Raw genomic sequence first — 16,054 nt, forward strand, 5'->3', positions numbered from 1 at the left:
AAATATGAAAATAGTGTTGCAGTTCCCTTTTAAGACACAGTGTGTGATGCTATGTAACCTATTGCCCTTCACAAGCACCTGAATGCTGATGACACCACATACTGTTTCTTCAATGGGAGAGCTGTATAACTGGTTCATTAATATCATTTACTGTAAGTAAAAGAAACTACTGTTTTTCATTTATTTTGACATTACTGTTAAACTGACTCCAGCATATCAAACTTGAATCCAGCTTCTGTGTAGATGTATCTTTTCTATAGTTTGGGTTCTCAAGACTCCACCTCCAGAAACTCAGCCTGCCTGGCAGTTGGGGGTCAGGTTTGCAACCTGTGATACACACTAAACAAAGGTATGAGCATCAGCCTCAGTAAATGGAACAGAAATTCTGAATTTCCATTGAGATACATGAAGAATCAAGACTTTGAATAAACTGAAGTCAATTTTGTTGTTGGAAAGGAATTGCAGAGCAACTGAGTAGTGACTTTTGAATGGTATTTTATTTTAAAGGAGCGGCACAGAGCTGGGTTTTGCTAAAAAAGTCAACATCTGGGTAACACATATCCTAAAAAATTAAATTAGGAAAACCTTCAAGGAAAAAGCTTCACAAACAATTTTCTGGACAATGCAGGAAATTGTGGGCAGTCACTCTATCAGATTCATAACTTTTGAGTGTTAAGGCCGTCTCACCCATAAAAGATGTATTTTCTTACAAATAATGTGATTTTTAAATTCAACCAAAAAGCAGACAAAATAAAAAGAAACATAATGAAATACAACTTAAAATCTATTTTTAATCTCCTACTTAAAGCCATTTTTAGGGAAAAAAGGTATGTTTCCAAATAAAATCTTGCTGTTTAAAACTCTTTTGGTGTCCATAAAAAAGAGCAATTTATTATAAGATAAGATAATATCATTTTATTGGCCATATACAATTTCTTGTATTAGGAATTTTGTCTTTTTCGCATGCCCCAACTTACTCTCCACGAGACACACAGACAGGGAGAGAAGCTCGGGGTCAGAGTGCAGGGTTAAGGGCCTTGCTCAGGGGCCCAACGGAGACGGATTCCTCTGCCGGCCGTGGGATACGAACCACCACAGGCGCAGATTATAAGGTTATAAGGTTCACCACATCCACAAGTAAATGTAAAGTTCAAGAACATCTCTTGTAATAAGCATCCATTCTTATTATGCTTTAAACCAGAATGTATGTTACAGTACAGTTACCTTTGAAAATGGTGTTTAGATATTTTTCTGGAAAGTGCTAAAGGCTTTATACAGTATATTGTAGGTACAAAGTACACATCCATGTACTACAGTATATGAAGATTCCACAGCTTTTCATTTTATGATAATTCATTTTGCTTACTTTATTCATATTCTGTCACTCAAAATGCAGCTGTTACCATTACCAAAAAGTAGCAGTAGGTATTACTTGGAATTGGGCATTACTAAAAGAAAAACTGCTATTCCTGAATTCTAGAGGTACTACAGTCAATGCAAAATGTTGCAGTACAACAATTTATCACATTGCACAAATAAATTGAAGAGATCCTTGTTGACATTAAACCATATTCAATTGCAGCATGAGTTTTCGCCTTGTTAGCCCAAATGTCACTGCCCAGGTTTTACAGTGGGTGTACTCGGCTAAATCAGACCTAATTAAGGTGAAAAGAGGGATGTTTTTTCACAGCTCTTTGGTAAACAAGCTTGTGAAACATTTTAAAAAAGAAAGTAAAACATAAAAGACTGCCATAGCCTTTGAGACTTTGAGATTTCTTACATTTTTTTCCTTATTTTGAACAGCAAAATTTTCCTTTTTTTCCAGCTCCTGACATTTGCCAGCAAGTGAGACAAAGAACACTCCCTCCACCCCCTGTATGTTTTAATAAATTGCTTTGGAACATGTTGTAATGAGGCTCAGACTCAGGAGAACACAGAGATCAGCTTTATTAATCAGTGCAATTTCATTTCCTGCTGGAGAGCTAACAGAAAACAGATTACATGAAAGAATGCTTTAATTTTGAAGCTGCAGAGGAAGACAGATGTTGAAACGTCCAGTGGTCAAACCTCGGTCCTGTTACAGTACACCTCACAGTTTCTACTTTTTTCTGTATTATACTTTTTATTATTAAACAAATCAACAGCTTGGTAGTGCAGGATATCTGTGACACATTCTGTGAACACTCCAAAGGAAGGCAAACAATGAACATTTTGCCATTGGCCCAGACCATTAAATTACTCAGCTTAAAGATCCCAACACTTTCAGATGCTTGAGGACAATTTGGTGGTCTGGAAGTTAGCACTACAGGCTTAGAGTGCCAGGATAATAGGTTCAACTCCAGTTTGGGGCACTGATCTTTGAGGAGTTTGCATGCCCACTGCTTCTGTCTGGGTTTTTTGCAAGTTGTTCTCATTTCCTTGCTTTCCAAAGACATGCAGGTCAGGGTGCAGCTGCCTACCTGCCAAATTAGGTTTCAAGGGGATTACAGACTTGCAAGTGTTGTGCTGAGCACAACCAGTACTTACTAAAGCTCACAGAACCAAAATGAGTTTGGTGGGCTGAACGGCCTTTTTTCATCTGTGACCTTTGTGATGTTCTGAATCTGCAGACTCCATGTGCAGGTCAACATAACTCCTACACTCCTACTCCTACAGCCTACCCTATTCATCTCTAATTTCCTCATTTCTTCAGAAAGACCACCTCACATTGTGCTATAGGATTAAAACAATCTTGGATCTGCACTTGCCTTATTACAGTCATGTTCTCTGCAAAGGTCGGCTTTGTGTTAAATTTAGTAAATGTCCAGAAATCTGCACAGTGCACAATTGCCAGATGTGGTTCTATGCTTCCCTTCAGATTTCAGTCAGATTTTAGAGAGATTCTCAAATGTTACTATCTCCTCTCCCCTAAAAGAGGATGATCCCTCTCTCACCTGCCCTTTCAACCCTACCTTAAAGCCCATGTCTTGTTTGGGGGTGACATGGAAGTGTGGAAGTAGCCTGAATTCATGCTTGGACATTACTAATCTCAATGCTGCTTCTGTAACCTCAGCTGAGATTGTGACAAAAAGAGTTAAAGTAATAGACTGGGAGATATCAGTTGGGCTTAGCCCTACCAAGAGAAAAACACACAATAGCAGTGTAAAGTTGGCTATCTGAGAAACTCCAGCATGTAAATATCAATGGCTTATTATGTATATTGAATAGTATTATAATAATGAACATTACATACAAACTTTATGGACCTCACGTTTACTGTATAGTTCACAAATTCACCTTATCTACCCCTCCTGACCTGTTTACAAAACATCAAGAAGGAGACACTAACAATGAGCCAAAAAAACAATAGGTCCAAAGTTCATAGAAGTCTGAATTCAGCAGAAATTCAGACTTACCTTCTGGCAAGATTTATTGTTCTACAACTTGATATTTCCAGGCTTAGGGGCTACAAAAAGAGGTCTGTAATACAATAGATCTTATTTAGGTCACCCTTTCGGAAAGACCTTCTTCCTCTAACTCTGGAACACTCAGCCAAACAGCGCGAGCACAAAGAGGGACTCTTCAATACAGCACAGGCAGATGAATTCAATTTTACAGCCGCGGAACACCAAACTGGTAAATGCTATTCATCATTCTGACAGATAAAAAAAGAAGGAGGGGAAGAAAAAAAACCTCAGACAATAGGAGACATCCTCATGCTTCCTCCAGTATCAAGTACGTAAAGGTGCCAGCATTTCAGTGGACTTGGCTTGGAAATCGTAACTTATTAAACAACAAAAGAGGAAAGTGGAATCAAGCTGTCCAGCTCCAGTCTTTTATTATTATTTTAGGCTTTTCCTTCAGTTCAACAGCCCCAGGACTGGAACAGAACCTTGTGCCAAAGCGCAACTGAATAGCTTGAAAGTGCATGAATTCGAAGGAATGCAGCTTTTATAATCTTCCAGTTACCTCTGTTCATATGGCCAGCATTAAACATGCTGTACTCTATATCTTGTTAGGAAGAAAGGAGGTTCTTCTGCCTAAAGGCTCTGCACTTAACAAGGGCTTTGGAGATAGAGAGCAGAAAAAATACCTTCTTGTATTTCAGGGCTACCCAGGCAATCACACATTACATGGAGGAATGTGGCGGCATGTGACTTCTCTTCTCTCAAGGGGATTTGGAAATCCTTGAACAAATGAAGGCTAGACTTACTAATTAGACTGCTAATGATATCTTCTTACCCTGCTCATATGCCACCACAAATCCTGACAAAATAACTCATTATGGATGAAATCCTTCTCACACTACTATATGGAGAAAGGACATGTTTATATCTTTGCAGTTTTTGGATTATTTCTGTAAAATTGTAACATTTTTTTTTATTTTACTGAAATATCTTTTCAAACTAAATTCTGTTGTTCCACCTTTCCAATTTTGTTTTGTACTTATTTACTGTACACTACTCCTTAACCTTCCTCATGGACCACTTCGACTTGAACCAGCAGAAAAAATTAAAATACACCTTCTGAAAAAAACCTAGCATATAACAGAAAACAATATTGCTGAATATTAAATAGCACAACAGGTATGTGCAATCTCTTCTCTCATTTATAATAAAGCCAAACAAAAGGTCTTTATATTACATTAATCAAAAAAGTATACACTTTGCACTTAACACCCACTCATTCTCTAGTGTTCAAATTCAAACGGGGGAATGGCGCCACCTAGTGGTAATAACAATACTTGCTGTATGACTTAAAAGACTAGCACACACATTTCCCGGTTAACCTCTCACTTGAAATGTTTTGAGAAATGCTTTCCGAACCTGTAATTTAGCCACAAAAACAAATCGTCATGACAAGCAGAAAAAAGACAAAGCAATACATTGTAATAAAAGATATGCCAGAGTTATTCACTGTTAAGACACTGTTATTCCAATCCAAATCTACATCTTTCTACCTGTCCAGATAGGATAAACACATTGCCTTCCCAAGAGGCCTTGCTGCTGGTGTTCACTTTATTTATGTTCTAATATTATCTGGCTGAACCATTAAAACTCCTTCCCATGTCTTAAGCGTCAGATGAACAGCTCCAAGACTGCTTCCCTGAGGAGCCGTTGTGACGATGCCTCATCTGTGCATTGCTATCCGAGACATATTATGAATCTCATATCTCTGCAATGCTTTCCTTCCTTCATTCAGCCTGTTCACACAGAGGAGGGTGGGAGGGGGGCTGGAGCAGTGCTATCCAGGCACTTGGTGAACGTAAGTAGCGAAAAAGCAAGCAGAGAAACGTGCGATTTGACCTGCATGTGCAGCTCCTTCAAACACCTCGCGGTGTGCGAGGAGGACACCCTGCGGCCTCTTGCCCTCCTCACCTCGTCGTCGTGCACCAGCTCCTTCTTGACCACCTTCATGGCGTAAATCTGGTCGTTCTTCTTCAACCGCACCAGGAGCACCTTGGCGTAGCTGCCGCGCCCGATGACTCGGATCAGGTCAAAGTCCGTCAGTCCCAGCCCCTGGGAGATCTTGATCCCGTCAATCCCATCCACCACAGGCTTGATATCCTGTCAGTGGAGGAGATTTGTCAATGACCTGATAAGGCCCTTCACATAAAGTTGTGTCACATGTGCACCATAACTGAACTGTCAACAAAGCTCAAGGGACAGGACAGCTGTCTTTATTCAGGTACCCCTCGGTCCTTGTACCGCATATTGTGGGCACCATTGTATTTTCAGAAGCTGCAATGACAGTTTCACCCAGTTTACCAGCTGACCATACCGACTGTATTTCTCCCATTCTGTAACTGACTCCCACCCCCCTGCCCGTGTGCTATAAAGAAAATAAGAGAGGCAACAGTGACGGGTGTTTTTAATCACATAGTCACCTTGCTGTAGCAACTTCTCTCCAAACAAACAGAAATTTAACATTGAAAACAGATTTCCAAAGATTCAAAAAATGTTTTCCAGTGAATATGCTCAAACTGAGTCAGAATCAAAACCAAACACAAACAATGGAACAGGGGTGAGAACTGCATGCTCAACCCCCACCCACACTCATCAAACCAACCCCCCCCCCTCCACACACACACTCCTAAGGAAAAAGAAAACAAAAAAACACAACCTAGACTTCTAATTAACAAGGCGAATGAGAATACAGCCAAACTGGGATTATTATAAAGCTGTGTCAACAGTAACCTCAGCGTGCCTACAGCATGATAATGAAGTCATACATGGAGTCTGCTTCTTTTCATCAGAGGAGAGCAGTGAACAGTATTAACACTGGGGGTTATTAAACTGTACTTATATTACAGAGCAAACAAATCCGAGTGCCTTCTTTTTTCAAAGAAAAAGAAAGCCGAGCTTCCTCGCCTACTCACCTCTGAATCATCCTCCACTTTGTCCAGGTTGCGATTGTGTGGCAGGAAAGGAACTAGAGCAAATTCAGTTCACAAAACCAAACAAAACAGAAACATTAGACAGGAGAATGAACATGAAGTGAGTAAGAATCGTGTTTTTTCTTCTCTTAAGTGGACTGCAATGATGTCCTTAAGGCAGTTAAAAAAAACAAAACTTGCATAAATGAGGGTTTAGAATTCCAGGGCTTTGTCAAAATGTGTTAACTGATGAGCACAGAGCTAAAGTACATACAAGTACAGCTAAACTAGATTTAGACTTCGATGAAAAATGATTTTAGATGTTACTCACAAGCATTTAATCTCTGAGTTTTTGTGAACTGAGCAGGGATTGAAGAAATATGAAACTACAATGTGCCAATGTGATTGAAGAAATGCATTCATAGTTTCCTGAACAATACCATGCCCTGTGCTACTGTTCTGTGATCAGTAGGTGGCACCACATCACTTTCTGACTCCAGCAAATAAAAACACCCTGCTGCTACTTTCCTCAACTAGGTCACTTTGTCACCTGACAGCTGAAATCAGCCCAAGAAATCAGGGCTCGGGCTGTCTGCTGCCTGCTGCATCGTGAATGTCAGACTTGGAGCCCACTAAGAAGGCAAGACCAGAACAGAGCATGAGTGACTGACTGCGCTTCTGAGAACAAAGGAGTGACCTACTTCCGTCCGTTTCTTCACTAGGGAGGTCCACTTCGTCATTTTTTTCATCTACTGGGGGCTCCTGGGATGGCATGACAGGATCCTGAGAAGAGCAGCAGAACAAGAACGATTATTTTTCCAGTCATTTTTTGACAATAACATTGACTATCCTATTAGGTCAGTATAATACTGATATCACCATGCATTGCAAATATCTTCAAAAAACAGAGAGGCAGGATCAGGGATTATTTTCTAGAAGTAATAACATATATAGTAATGCTATATATTTTTAAATGCACCTCCAAAAAGCCTCTGTACAAAACATGCTTCATGAATTTGATGTGAACAAAAGCTCTTCAATGATCAGTTTCAATGGAAACTTAAACCATTGCCTGTGAATGTTGTGTTAACAAGCAAATGAATCATACCATCAGTTTAATTAAAAGAGCCAAATGACTTTCTTCAAGAGAGGGACTTTTCACATTTTCAGCGTCTACACAAAACTCACAAAAGTGTAACACCTAAGCCTTACAGACAAAACTCCTTTGCTACTGCTGCCGCAACCAATAGAGCCCAGGTTCAGTGTTCTTAGCATAATGGCTAACACATTACTTACTGTCAATCAGTCATCACCAGCACAGGTAAACAAAGCTGGTTCCAGTAAACAAATACTAAGCTGTCCCATCATGTGCTGTTGTGTTGTTTTGCAAGAAGGCTTTTACATCACCCTTTGCTTTCTTTCACATCTAGATATTTACGTGCTTTTGCAGCAAAACCAAATTGTTGGGGGGGGGGGGGACTTAGAAGGTTTCATAAGAAGATGATCTGACACAGTGGAACAGGAAAGAAAATTGTGATGAAGCAACTTGTATTCATTAGTTAAAGGGGGGACATATCAGTCTATACAATACATATGAAGTGCATTTTCTTATCAATTAACCTCTGCACAGCAGGTTTGTTTTATGCACTGTTTTGTATAGTTGTATTTTGGCCCAAAATGGCATCTTTAGATACAATGTGGTATAGTGAGCAAACTCATAAATGCTTCCCAGTGTACAACTTTAGATGCTAAGGATGTTATGGCCATCCAATAGTCCACAGTGCATGCTGGGAATCTCAGAAGTGGAAAGGCCACACTTGGGAGGTGTCAAGAGGAGAAGAGAAGATCAGGTGATATAGGGTAACTGGAATCAACATAAATACACACATCCTGTGGCAATATTTCATCTGCTGCAGCAATCTATGGAAAAGAACTGCTGACTTGAGTGCTTGGAGCTTTCGAAGCAGAATACTTCTCCTGCCAATTAAGAGAAGAATGATCTTCACTCCATTTTCCATGTGGGAGATTTTAAAAAAGGAATATACCTTCCAAACAGGAAAACTGATAGGGAAAGACACAGTGTTGACACAAACACAATGTGTAAAATGTTTAAATGCTAGCAATCAAAGAGGGTAAAAGAAGTTCATTGTACTTCCAACACAGTATTGGGAATGTTTACAGTTAGGAAGTTTGTCAAGTTCAGGTCATTTGGTAAATATCTGGTTATGATAATGAAATAATTATAAAATAATCTTTGGTTATTTTCACAAATGCAGGGCATCTAAAAAAACTCTGTCAATATCCATTAATTAAAAAATGAATTAGGACAAACCAGAGACATACGATTTGTGTTCCTCCCTTTTGGTGGCTTAATTTTTACCCTTTGAACAAAAGGGTGTTCTTAAAAGCGCGCACTGGAATCCGGGCCAGGTGTGACAAGTATTCAGAAGCAGCAGGTGTGGGGAGATACTCAACAGCTCAGCTCTGGCTGGGGCGGCAGTGCCGCAGTGTGGGCGGCTCGAGATCACTCACTCACCATATGCCTTTGGCAGTTCAGAGGAACAAGTTTGTGACAACGCTTATGGACCAGGAGTTTGCAGTTGATACACTTGTAGCCCTGCCTTCCGAGCCCCCATATCCTTTCACTGCAGTGGCCACAGTAAGCTTTCTGTGAGGCAGACGGAGAGAGGAGGGAGAGACGGGGTGGGGGGTAAAACAACACATTGCATTAGAATGAGCTCACAGGGCTTGGGTGGGGGGTGGAGATCATCTGTTCTCCACACAGAGCCTAACTGCATGCTCTCATTCACCAGATTCTCCCTTGCCCAGGCCAGACAGTAGGTTCCATTTCGAAATCAGAAAATATTCTGATGAAGCAATAGGCCTGGAAAGAAGAAATGTTATGTTTCAAGGGAAAACAAGATGCTGTGTCTCATGAAAGAATTCAAGGGCGATTTAGAGGCAACGCTCCACAGGACAGACAACATTAATTAACACTCGGCGAAAGCAAATACTTTTCAAGGCTGGTGTGTATCTAAGCATGTAAAAACAACTCGGTTAACATTGCAATAAGACATCTGAAATGGTGTGGCAGAATTTTTGAAATTTCATGCAATTTTGTTCATGCGTTTAGGTGAATGCCTCCTTAGTTAGCACCAATATAGTATGACAGTGTAGTGACACGGGCCTAATACAGTTGCAATAAACATTAAAATTGAGATCGGCTTCTTGTACAAGTGTGTAAAAAGATTAACCATAGTGCACGAGTCCTGAATATTTAAGCAGAAACTGCTGCCTCTGTAGGTGATTTTGGATTTCCAAGCAAGCCATTAGCTATTGACTGCTATTGCTGCTTTTTAAATGACAGGAGGACTTGCATCTCATTTCTCCAGAGAGCTGGCCAGAGAAAAGGCCTTAAATAAATAAACAGCACTTAATGCTAACATGGCAGTATTAATACAGGGAAACGTCTGGCTCTGGGCTCACAGAGTGCAAAATAAATTAGTTTTATTGTACGTCTGTTGTAAGACTGTTCATGTTTTGTAAATTTGCTAATTTACATTTGCAAATGTAAATTATGGTGAACCTGCATTTAGATGAACAATACATATTACAAAGAATGTGTGAGCGTTTATTAAAATACATTTTAATTAAATACACTTGAATTATAAAGAATCATGTCCAAAAACTCTCCTGAGACCCCAGGTTTTCCCAAATGTTTACAGTTCCATATACCTTATCTATGAGAGTAAGTTTAACAGATTTGATGCATGCATCATTTTCTATTGACATCCAGGACTATTTTAGAACATTAACTTGCTCCTAAGTGATGAATAAATGAGATTTATAGCTGATGTAGAAAATTGTTCTTCCAGCCTCATAAAAGAGTACTTTGCATGTGATGAGACAGCTTTATCTGGATTATCAGTGTAGACTGTATGCACAGCATACTTTACCACTGTGGATAGCTACATATAACAATGGCTCATTTTTCTTGTGTTTCAAGGGTGAATGGAGGTTTCTGATTCTGTGAAAGTGCCTTATGGGCAATTTCTGTGCACTCCTAAGGGGGATGTTCAGTCTTTTGAGACTATAAAGCTGCAATAAATGTCTACAATAGGTGTTGAGAAGAAATGGGAGTATTTGTTCCTGTCAAAGCAAATCCTGACAACTAAGGTTTTCATTTATTAAACACTGTGTAAATCTGAACTCCAAAAACAATTCTCACAGCTGCTTAACCATGAATGGTGTGGTTTTTAAATATGCTCACTGGCATTGACATTCACTCTTTTGTGTATTGCAAGGACATATTTCTGTTATTGTTCTTGAGAAATTTTACAGCTGCAAACAACTTCCAAGTCAACATATAGCAATGTTTTAGCAATACATTTTTTGGATTTTGTTTACGCAGAGACAATTTCATTTGATTTCACATTAAGTAAACGCAGGACACCACACTTAGAAACAGCAAAATCAAAATTGGCACTAAAGATACACAGCTCCCTGGCACATGTTTTAAATAAAAATATGGTCATGCTTGGACGAAACTTTAGAAGATAGAAATGCTCGTTATGTTGTGGGAGACCTCTTCAAGCACAGAAGTCACTGTGGAGACATTCTTTTGTTTAAAAAATGAAATTACACTTTAATTGTAAAACAAGCAGTTGTATAAACACACATCTAGCTAGATAGCTAGTTTGGAAGGCTGGTGAACTAAAATACGTGGGATTTGGCACTTCCTAACACAAGTGATCAAATTGTGTTTGGGATATTCCATATGTAATCAATAAAACTGGCAATTCTTGACTTCACCTCCTTTGGTTTTTATAAAAAATGTACTCTTTCTCCCAATGGCAAAAGTAAGTAGTCTAAGTGTTAGTGTTATCCATTCATACATGATACAGCACATACATGTGTTTATAAAGTTCTTAATACTGATGTAGAAAGGTAGTTTTAAAGCTTCTAAACAGCTTTTCATTCTATTACTGGATAAGTAAAATATAAGAAGAACGTTTTAGATATACATGTCTTGTGTATACACTGTCATCTATATTTCCTACCGGGCCTTAGTTTCGAATAGTTTTGATTACTAAGCTTCAGGCTTCTAAGTGAACCAGTGATACACCAAATGCAATAAAGCAAAAACATTTATTCAGAATGAAGTATACTCTTCTGTGTATACACAGTGGTACCACGTCAGGCCCCAGCCCAACCTCAGGCCCAGCTCGAGAGTGGTCTGCAGGCCCATCCCTGATGTCTCTGCGGTGGCGGAGACAGGGGCTGGGGAGGAAGCGGTGAGTGTTGGCAACGGGAATGTGGCAGAAGGGGCGGGGGAGCTGTCACGCAGGCCAGAGACTTAACTCCACTCCTTCCCGGCCGTACGCGCGATGGCATCTTTCGCCTCCTTTAACGCCAAGGGGCTGAGGGACGGAGCGAAGCTGGGGGCAGTGCTAGCTCTGCTGGGGCGGGCGGATCTGGTCTGCCTCCAGACCTTCTGGGACGAGGAGTGTGTCCAAAAGGTGCGAGCACACCTGAGGCATGTCCTTAAATTTAATAGTGTTTAAGAAAAGCATTTATATATTATACTTATTAACATCAAATTATATTGTTTGGAGCTTACTACCTGAAGATAATTTACCTTCTTGTAAAAATGGCAAGCATGTCCACTGGTTGGCCTAGCCTTAAAGACATCAATGCCCACTGTGCCCCACCTGCACAGCACCTGGCATGCACTGCACTGAAGATCACATAATAACCAAGAAACACATCAATGACCACCAAAAGCTGAACTTCGTGCATGACCAGAAATTGTTACCATTGTGTAAATCTGCTAGTCTCTCCTGACAAAATCCAAACATCATCTTGAACAGAAATTGATCCCAAGGAGTTTAGTTCCAGAGGATCCAACTTTCTAAACACTGCCTTGCAGTTCCAGACAAACACGCTGAAAGCTAAAGTTTTTCAAGAAAAGGAATATAAGACTTCACAACTTAATAAGGTCTTGGAGGCAATATAGGAATCTCCTCTGAAAAGAGAAGCAGAGTATCACAGTGTACAGTATATATAGTTCAGAATGTTGAAGAAGCAATGAAAAGGGAAACTAAATAAGGTTTTTCCAACTACAGAAGTGGAATCGATCAAGTGGTAAGCACATGTACAGTATCTCCAGAAACAGTAGCCCAGCTATTTCTGGCAATGAAAGGTTAGATAGATGGTCAAAAATGGGACTCATTTGACAACTGGTATCAGATGAACAGATTGTCACATGTGCCTAATGTTGGCATACTGTAGTAACCATTTCTATCAAAGCAGGTCAAATCAGAGCAGGTCAGGATTTTAGGTGATTGTATTTTATAAGGAATGGCCCATCTAGGATTTCAGAATTAGTCTTCCTCACCTTTCGGGACTGCAGATGCATTTGAGTTGGGCTGCAAAGCTCTCTGTTAATAAATTCTCTGCTCTTCTTGTTCCTACAGTTTAATTCTTTCTTTCCATGCCAAAGTGAAGCCCAATTATTAAAACTCTGGGATTCTCATTCACTGTGCTTTACCAGGCTAATCTGTACACCATCCTTCATGCAGGAGGATTGCAGGCAGCTTAATAAACTAATAAATACTGGACGGTTATGCTTCACTGCACATGCACAGAGCTTAGGAAACTATTTCACAGTCACAGCATTTAGATTCAAATTAACCCTTTCCCTGAAACAAGCATCATGAGAATGCTATTCAAAGAAACCAGCTTGTTTCAGGAAAATTCAGCATCGCCCATAACTTACACTTGCATCCTCTTTTTCCAGTTTCATTATTTTGTGTTATGTGACGTTTGCAAAACATCTCTTTCTGAGACACGCTTTCAAAAGATGCTCAAATATGTTGGTCTTGAGTACTGCAGGGAGATAGTGTTTCCCCTTAACATTGCTTTCATGCTTCAACAATCTCTGTGAAGATACCCACACACTCCCCTTTTTATATTAATTAATCATTTCCATTTGCCCCCAGAGCATAAATGTCTTACAGAAGTAACATGGGAAATTCAGGCAAATGGTGAAAATACGCTAAGATGTAAGTAGTGAACCTTTAATTCTTTTTGAATAGGACAGCAATAAGACCTTTACAGCTGGCAAGCTCATGACACTGCAGCTGAAGACAGCGTTCTCCTGCCAAGCTCCGTCACCACGGCACTTCAGCATACTTTGTTTAGAGGAGTGCGGTCTCAACAAAGGGCTCAGTGAAGGCCCAGTGTGCTGACATAAGCCTAATGATCTGTAACTGCAAGCACCCTGGCAGTCTAAAAGTTCGGCACCTCCGACAGGCTGAGCCTCGAAGCAATTCAATATTTACACCAACTCCCTCTTGACCTTGGAAAGCCCCCTCTTTTCAAGACCACCAGCACCTCAGCAAGAGAGTCAGAGCTAGCGTAACCTCACCCTACTCCGGCCTTCCACTCCATAAAGCAAGCCAGGGAAGCTGAATGTGGGGGAAAGGTTGTGCAAGAGACAGAGCGAAACCACCATTCTAATCAAAACAACTAGATTGAAATGTCAGTGGGAAAGACATGATTTGTACTAAACACATTTTTCTGCTGAAGTCTCTCACAGCCAAGCCATAAAATGTGATGTGGCATTGAGTGCTTAAGCTTGTAGTGATTTTTAAATATGAAGCCAGTCCGGCCTTCCAGCCTCCACAAGACCAACACTGTTTGTGTATTTAGTTACGAGTGCCTCAAGAAGTAGATTCCTCGTCTGATGCATGGATACCTCAACTGCCGAATTTTTTTGTATCTGTAATGCTTTATATGCCAAACAAAATTTTGATTTCACTTGACAGCAAACGATCACTGCTTTTTGTACAGGTCAGTTTTATTTTGCATGTGTGTTGTATTTCACATTTAAACAGAACCCTGCCAGTCCTCACTGTACTGTACATTATCAAGACGGGGAAACTAGACACCGCTATTTCGTTTGGAAGCAGAGAGAGTGTCAGAAACGTGCGGTCTCATTACATAATTTCTGAGCGCTGGTTATTTCAGAAAAGCTAATGAAAGCCTCTGCTGTATAATTTAACAAAAGATTCTTTGTGAGGGGAAAAATGTTTCATCCCCTTGCAAAGTGCTATAAACCTGCCAGATCTGTAATGTTTCTGAAATGGAATCATGAGTCCCTTGTCTGTTTCATGTCCTGTCAAGATAGAAAAGAATCATCAGGTTTATGTTTGAAATGTTAGCTGCATTCCTCCTGGCCTTGAAACAGGTGGGAGGGATGACATTGGGAACATTACACCCAGGGTAATACACCCCAGCAATCTGTCTGAAACTTACTCTGGAACTCTCTCTCTACCTCGAGATCTCATGTCAAAGCATTTTATTTTTGACAGTTCAGGGTTAACACTAGTGCACCGTGATCGCCATCTTTAACTAAAATAACCTTTTTAACTAAAATGTTATCACGCAATGCCTTCCTGTGTGGTTCAATCACAATCAATATGCCCAGCCTGTGCAGAAATTATAGCTTGTGTTTGAAAAGTTGTTCAGGTGCCTGTTATTGAAAGCCCCCCCCCCCACCAACTAAAGTAAGGGGAACAACACCTACTGTACAAGAGCTAATCTGCTGAGAGAGGACTGGTAATCTTGAATGAAGCAACTGATTAAAAGTCCAGATTCTAGTCAGGACATACACCATTAAGGTTCAATACTGTGCTTGGTTTTTCAAGCTAAAACAATGTTATAGTGTAAGAGTTATTTTGACTTTTAAAAAGTGCAAATACATGAGCCAAAATTACTTACTACTCTTAGTGCACAAAGTGAACACCACTTAATCATATCTGACCAATTTGTAAAATAAAGTATCTGCACGTGAAACAAGTTGTTGAGGCCTGTGTTTTAAACATAACAAAAAGCCAGTAAAGGAAGATGAAAGTTTATTCATTACAACAACACTTTCCTCCATTAGAGGGGCTGACTGGCACTTGTTTCCAGTCAGAGCTTGTTCCTTTTGCTGTCAGTATGGGCAGCACACCTAACATGCTGGCAGGTAAAAGCATGGGATGAGGAGGGCTTTTATTGATTGCCTGTAATCTCAGTGATTGAAGCAGTGTGGATGCTGGGAAATAGCATTCCGCTAATCTTATTTCTGTAATGAGCTGTCCACCCCGTGCTGCCTGCTGAAAAATTACTGTTATCTACACACTGCCCAGGTAACAGGAGCTCTCACCCTCTCACATACAGTATAGGTAGTGTATGTTGTTTACAGCACACAATTCACAGGCCCATCCCTTGGCAGTAAAGCTGTACCACATTTTTAAAACTAACCCTTGCCCCATTACCCTTGGTAATGGGAAGCCGTCATTGGTTCTCATTACATACTCAAAACATACTATTTTTTGCACACTTGCTGCATGGCCACACAATTCACACAGACCAGAGGATATACATCACTATGTTTTCACCTTCATTCTACATTACAGGCTCTCATACTGTGGATATAGAGTCTGTGCACATGATTTAACTCTGATTTGCTGCCTTCATTGAGCATTTGTCTTTGCATAGCTTGTAAAGGCCAGCATTGCTTCTTCAATATCACTGAGACACAGCATGCAGCTATTTTTAAAGTAAGATTTAAAGCTGAATACGGCAATATTTTTCACGATTTCAATAATCAACCTGAACGAGAAAGAATAAACACTGTATTCAGAAAGCATC

At 40.1% G+C, this 16,054-nt stretch overlaps 1 protein-coding gene across 2 annotated transcripts in view; it reads right to left on the minus strand.

The window, feature by feature from the left end:
• The window catches only part of prkcz (protein kinase C, zeta), a 164,684-nt gene that overhangs the window by 32,390 nt on the left and 116,240 nt on the right, over positions 1–16,054 (minus strand). For both annotated transcript variants that reach the window (XM_088937913.1, XM_088937915.1), the window contains 4 exons: positions 8,892–9,023; positions 7,057–7,138; positions 6,359–6,411; positions 5,358–5,546 (listed from right to left, as the gene is read on the minus strand). In XM_088937913.1, coding sequence (XP_088794039.1) covers positions 5,358–5,546; positions 6,359–6,411; positions 7,057–7,138; positions 8,892–9,023 — 456 coding nt within the window. The remainder of the gene's footprint in view (positions 1–5,357; positions 5,547–6,358; positions 6,412–7,056; positions 7,139–8,891; positions 9,024–16,054) is intronic.

The sequence above is a fragment of the Atractosteus spatula genome, chromosome 20 (assembly GCF_055471065.1).
Source record: "Atractosteus spatula isolate fAtrSpa1 chromosome 20, fAtrSpa1.hap1, whole genome shotgun sequence".
NCBI classification, from domain to species: Eukaryota; Metazoa; Chordata; class Actinopteri; order Semionotiformes; family Lepisosteidae; genus Atractosteus; species Atractosteus spatula.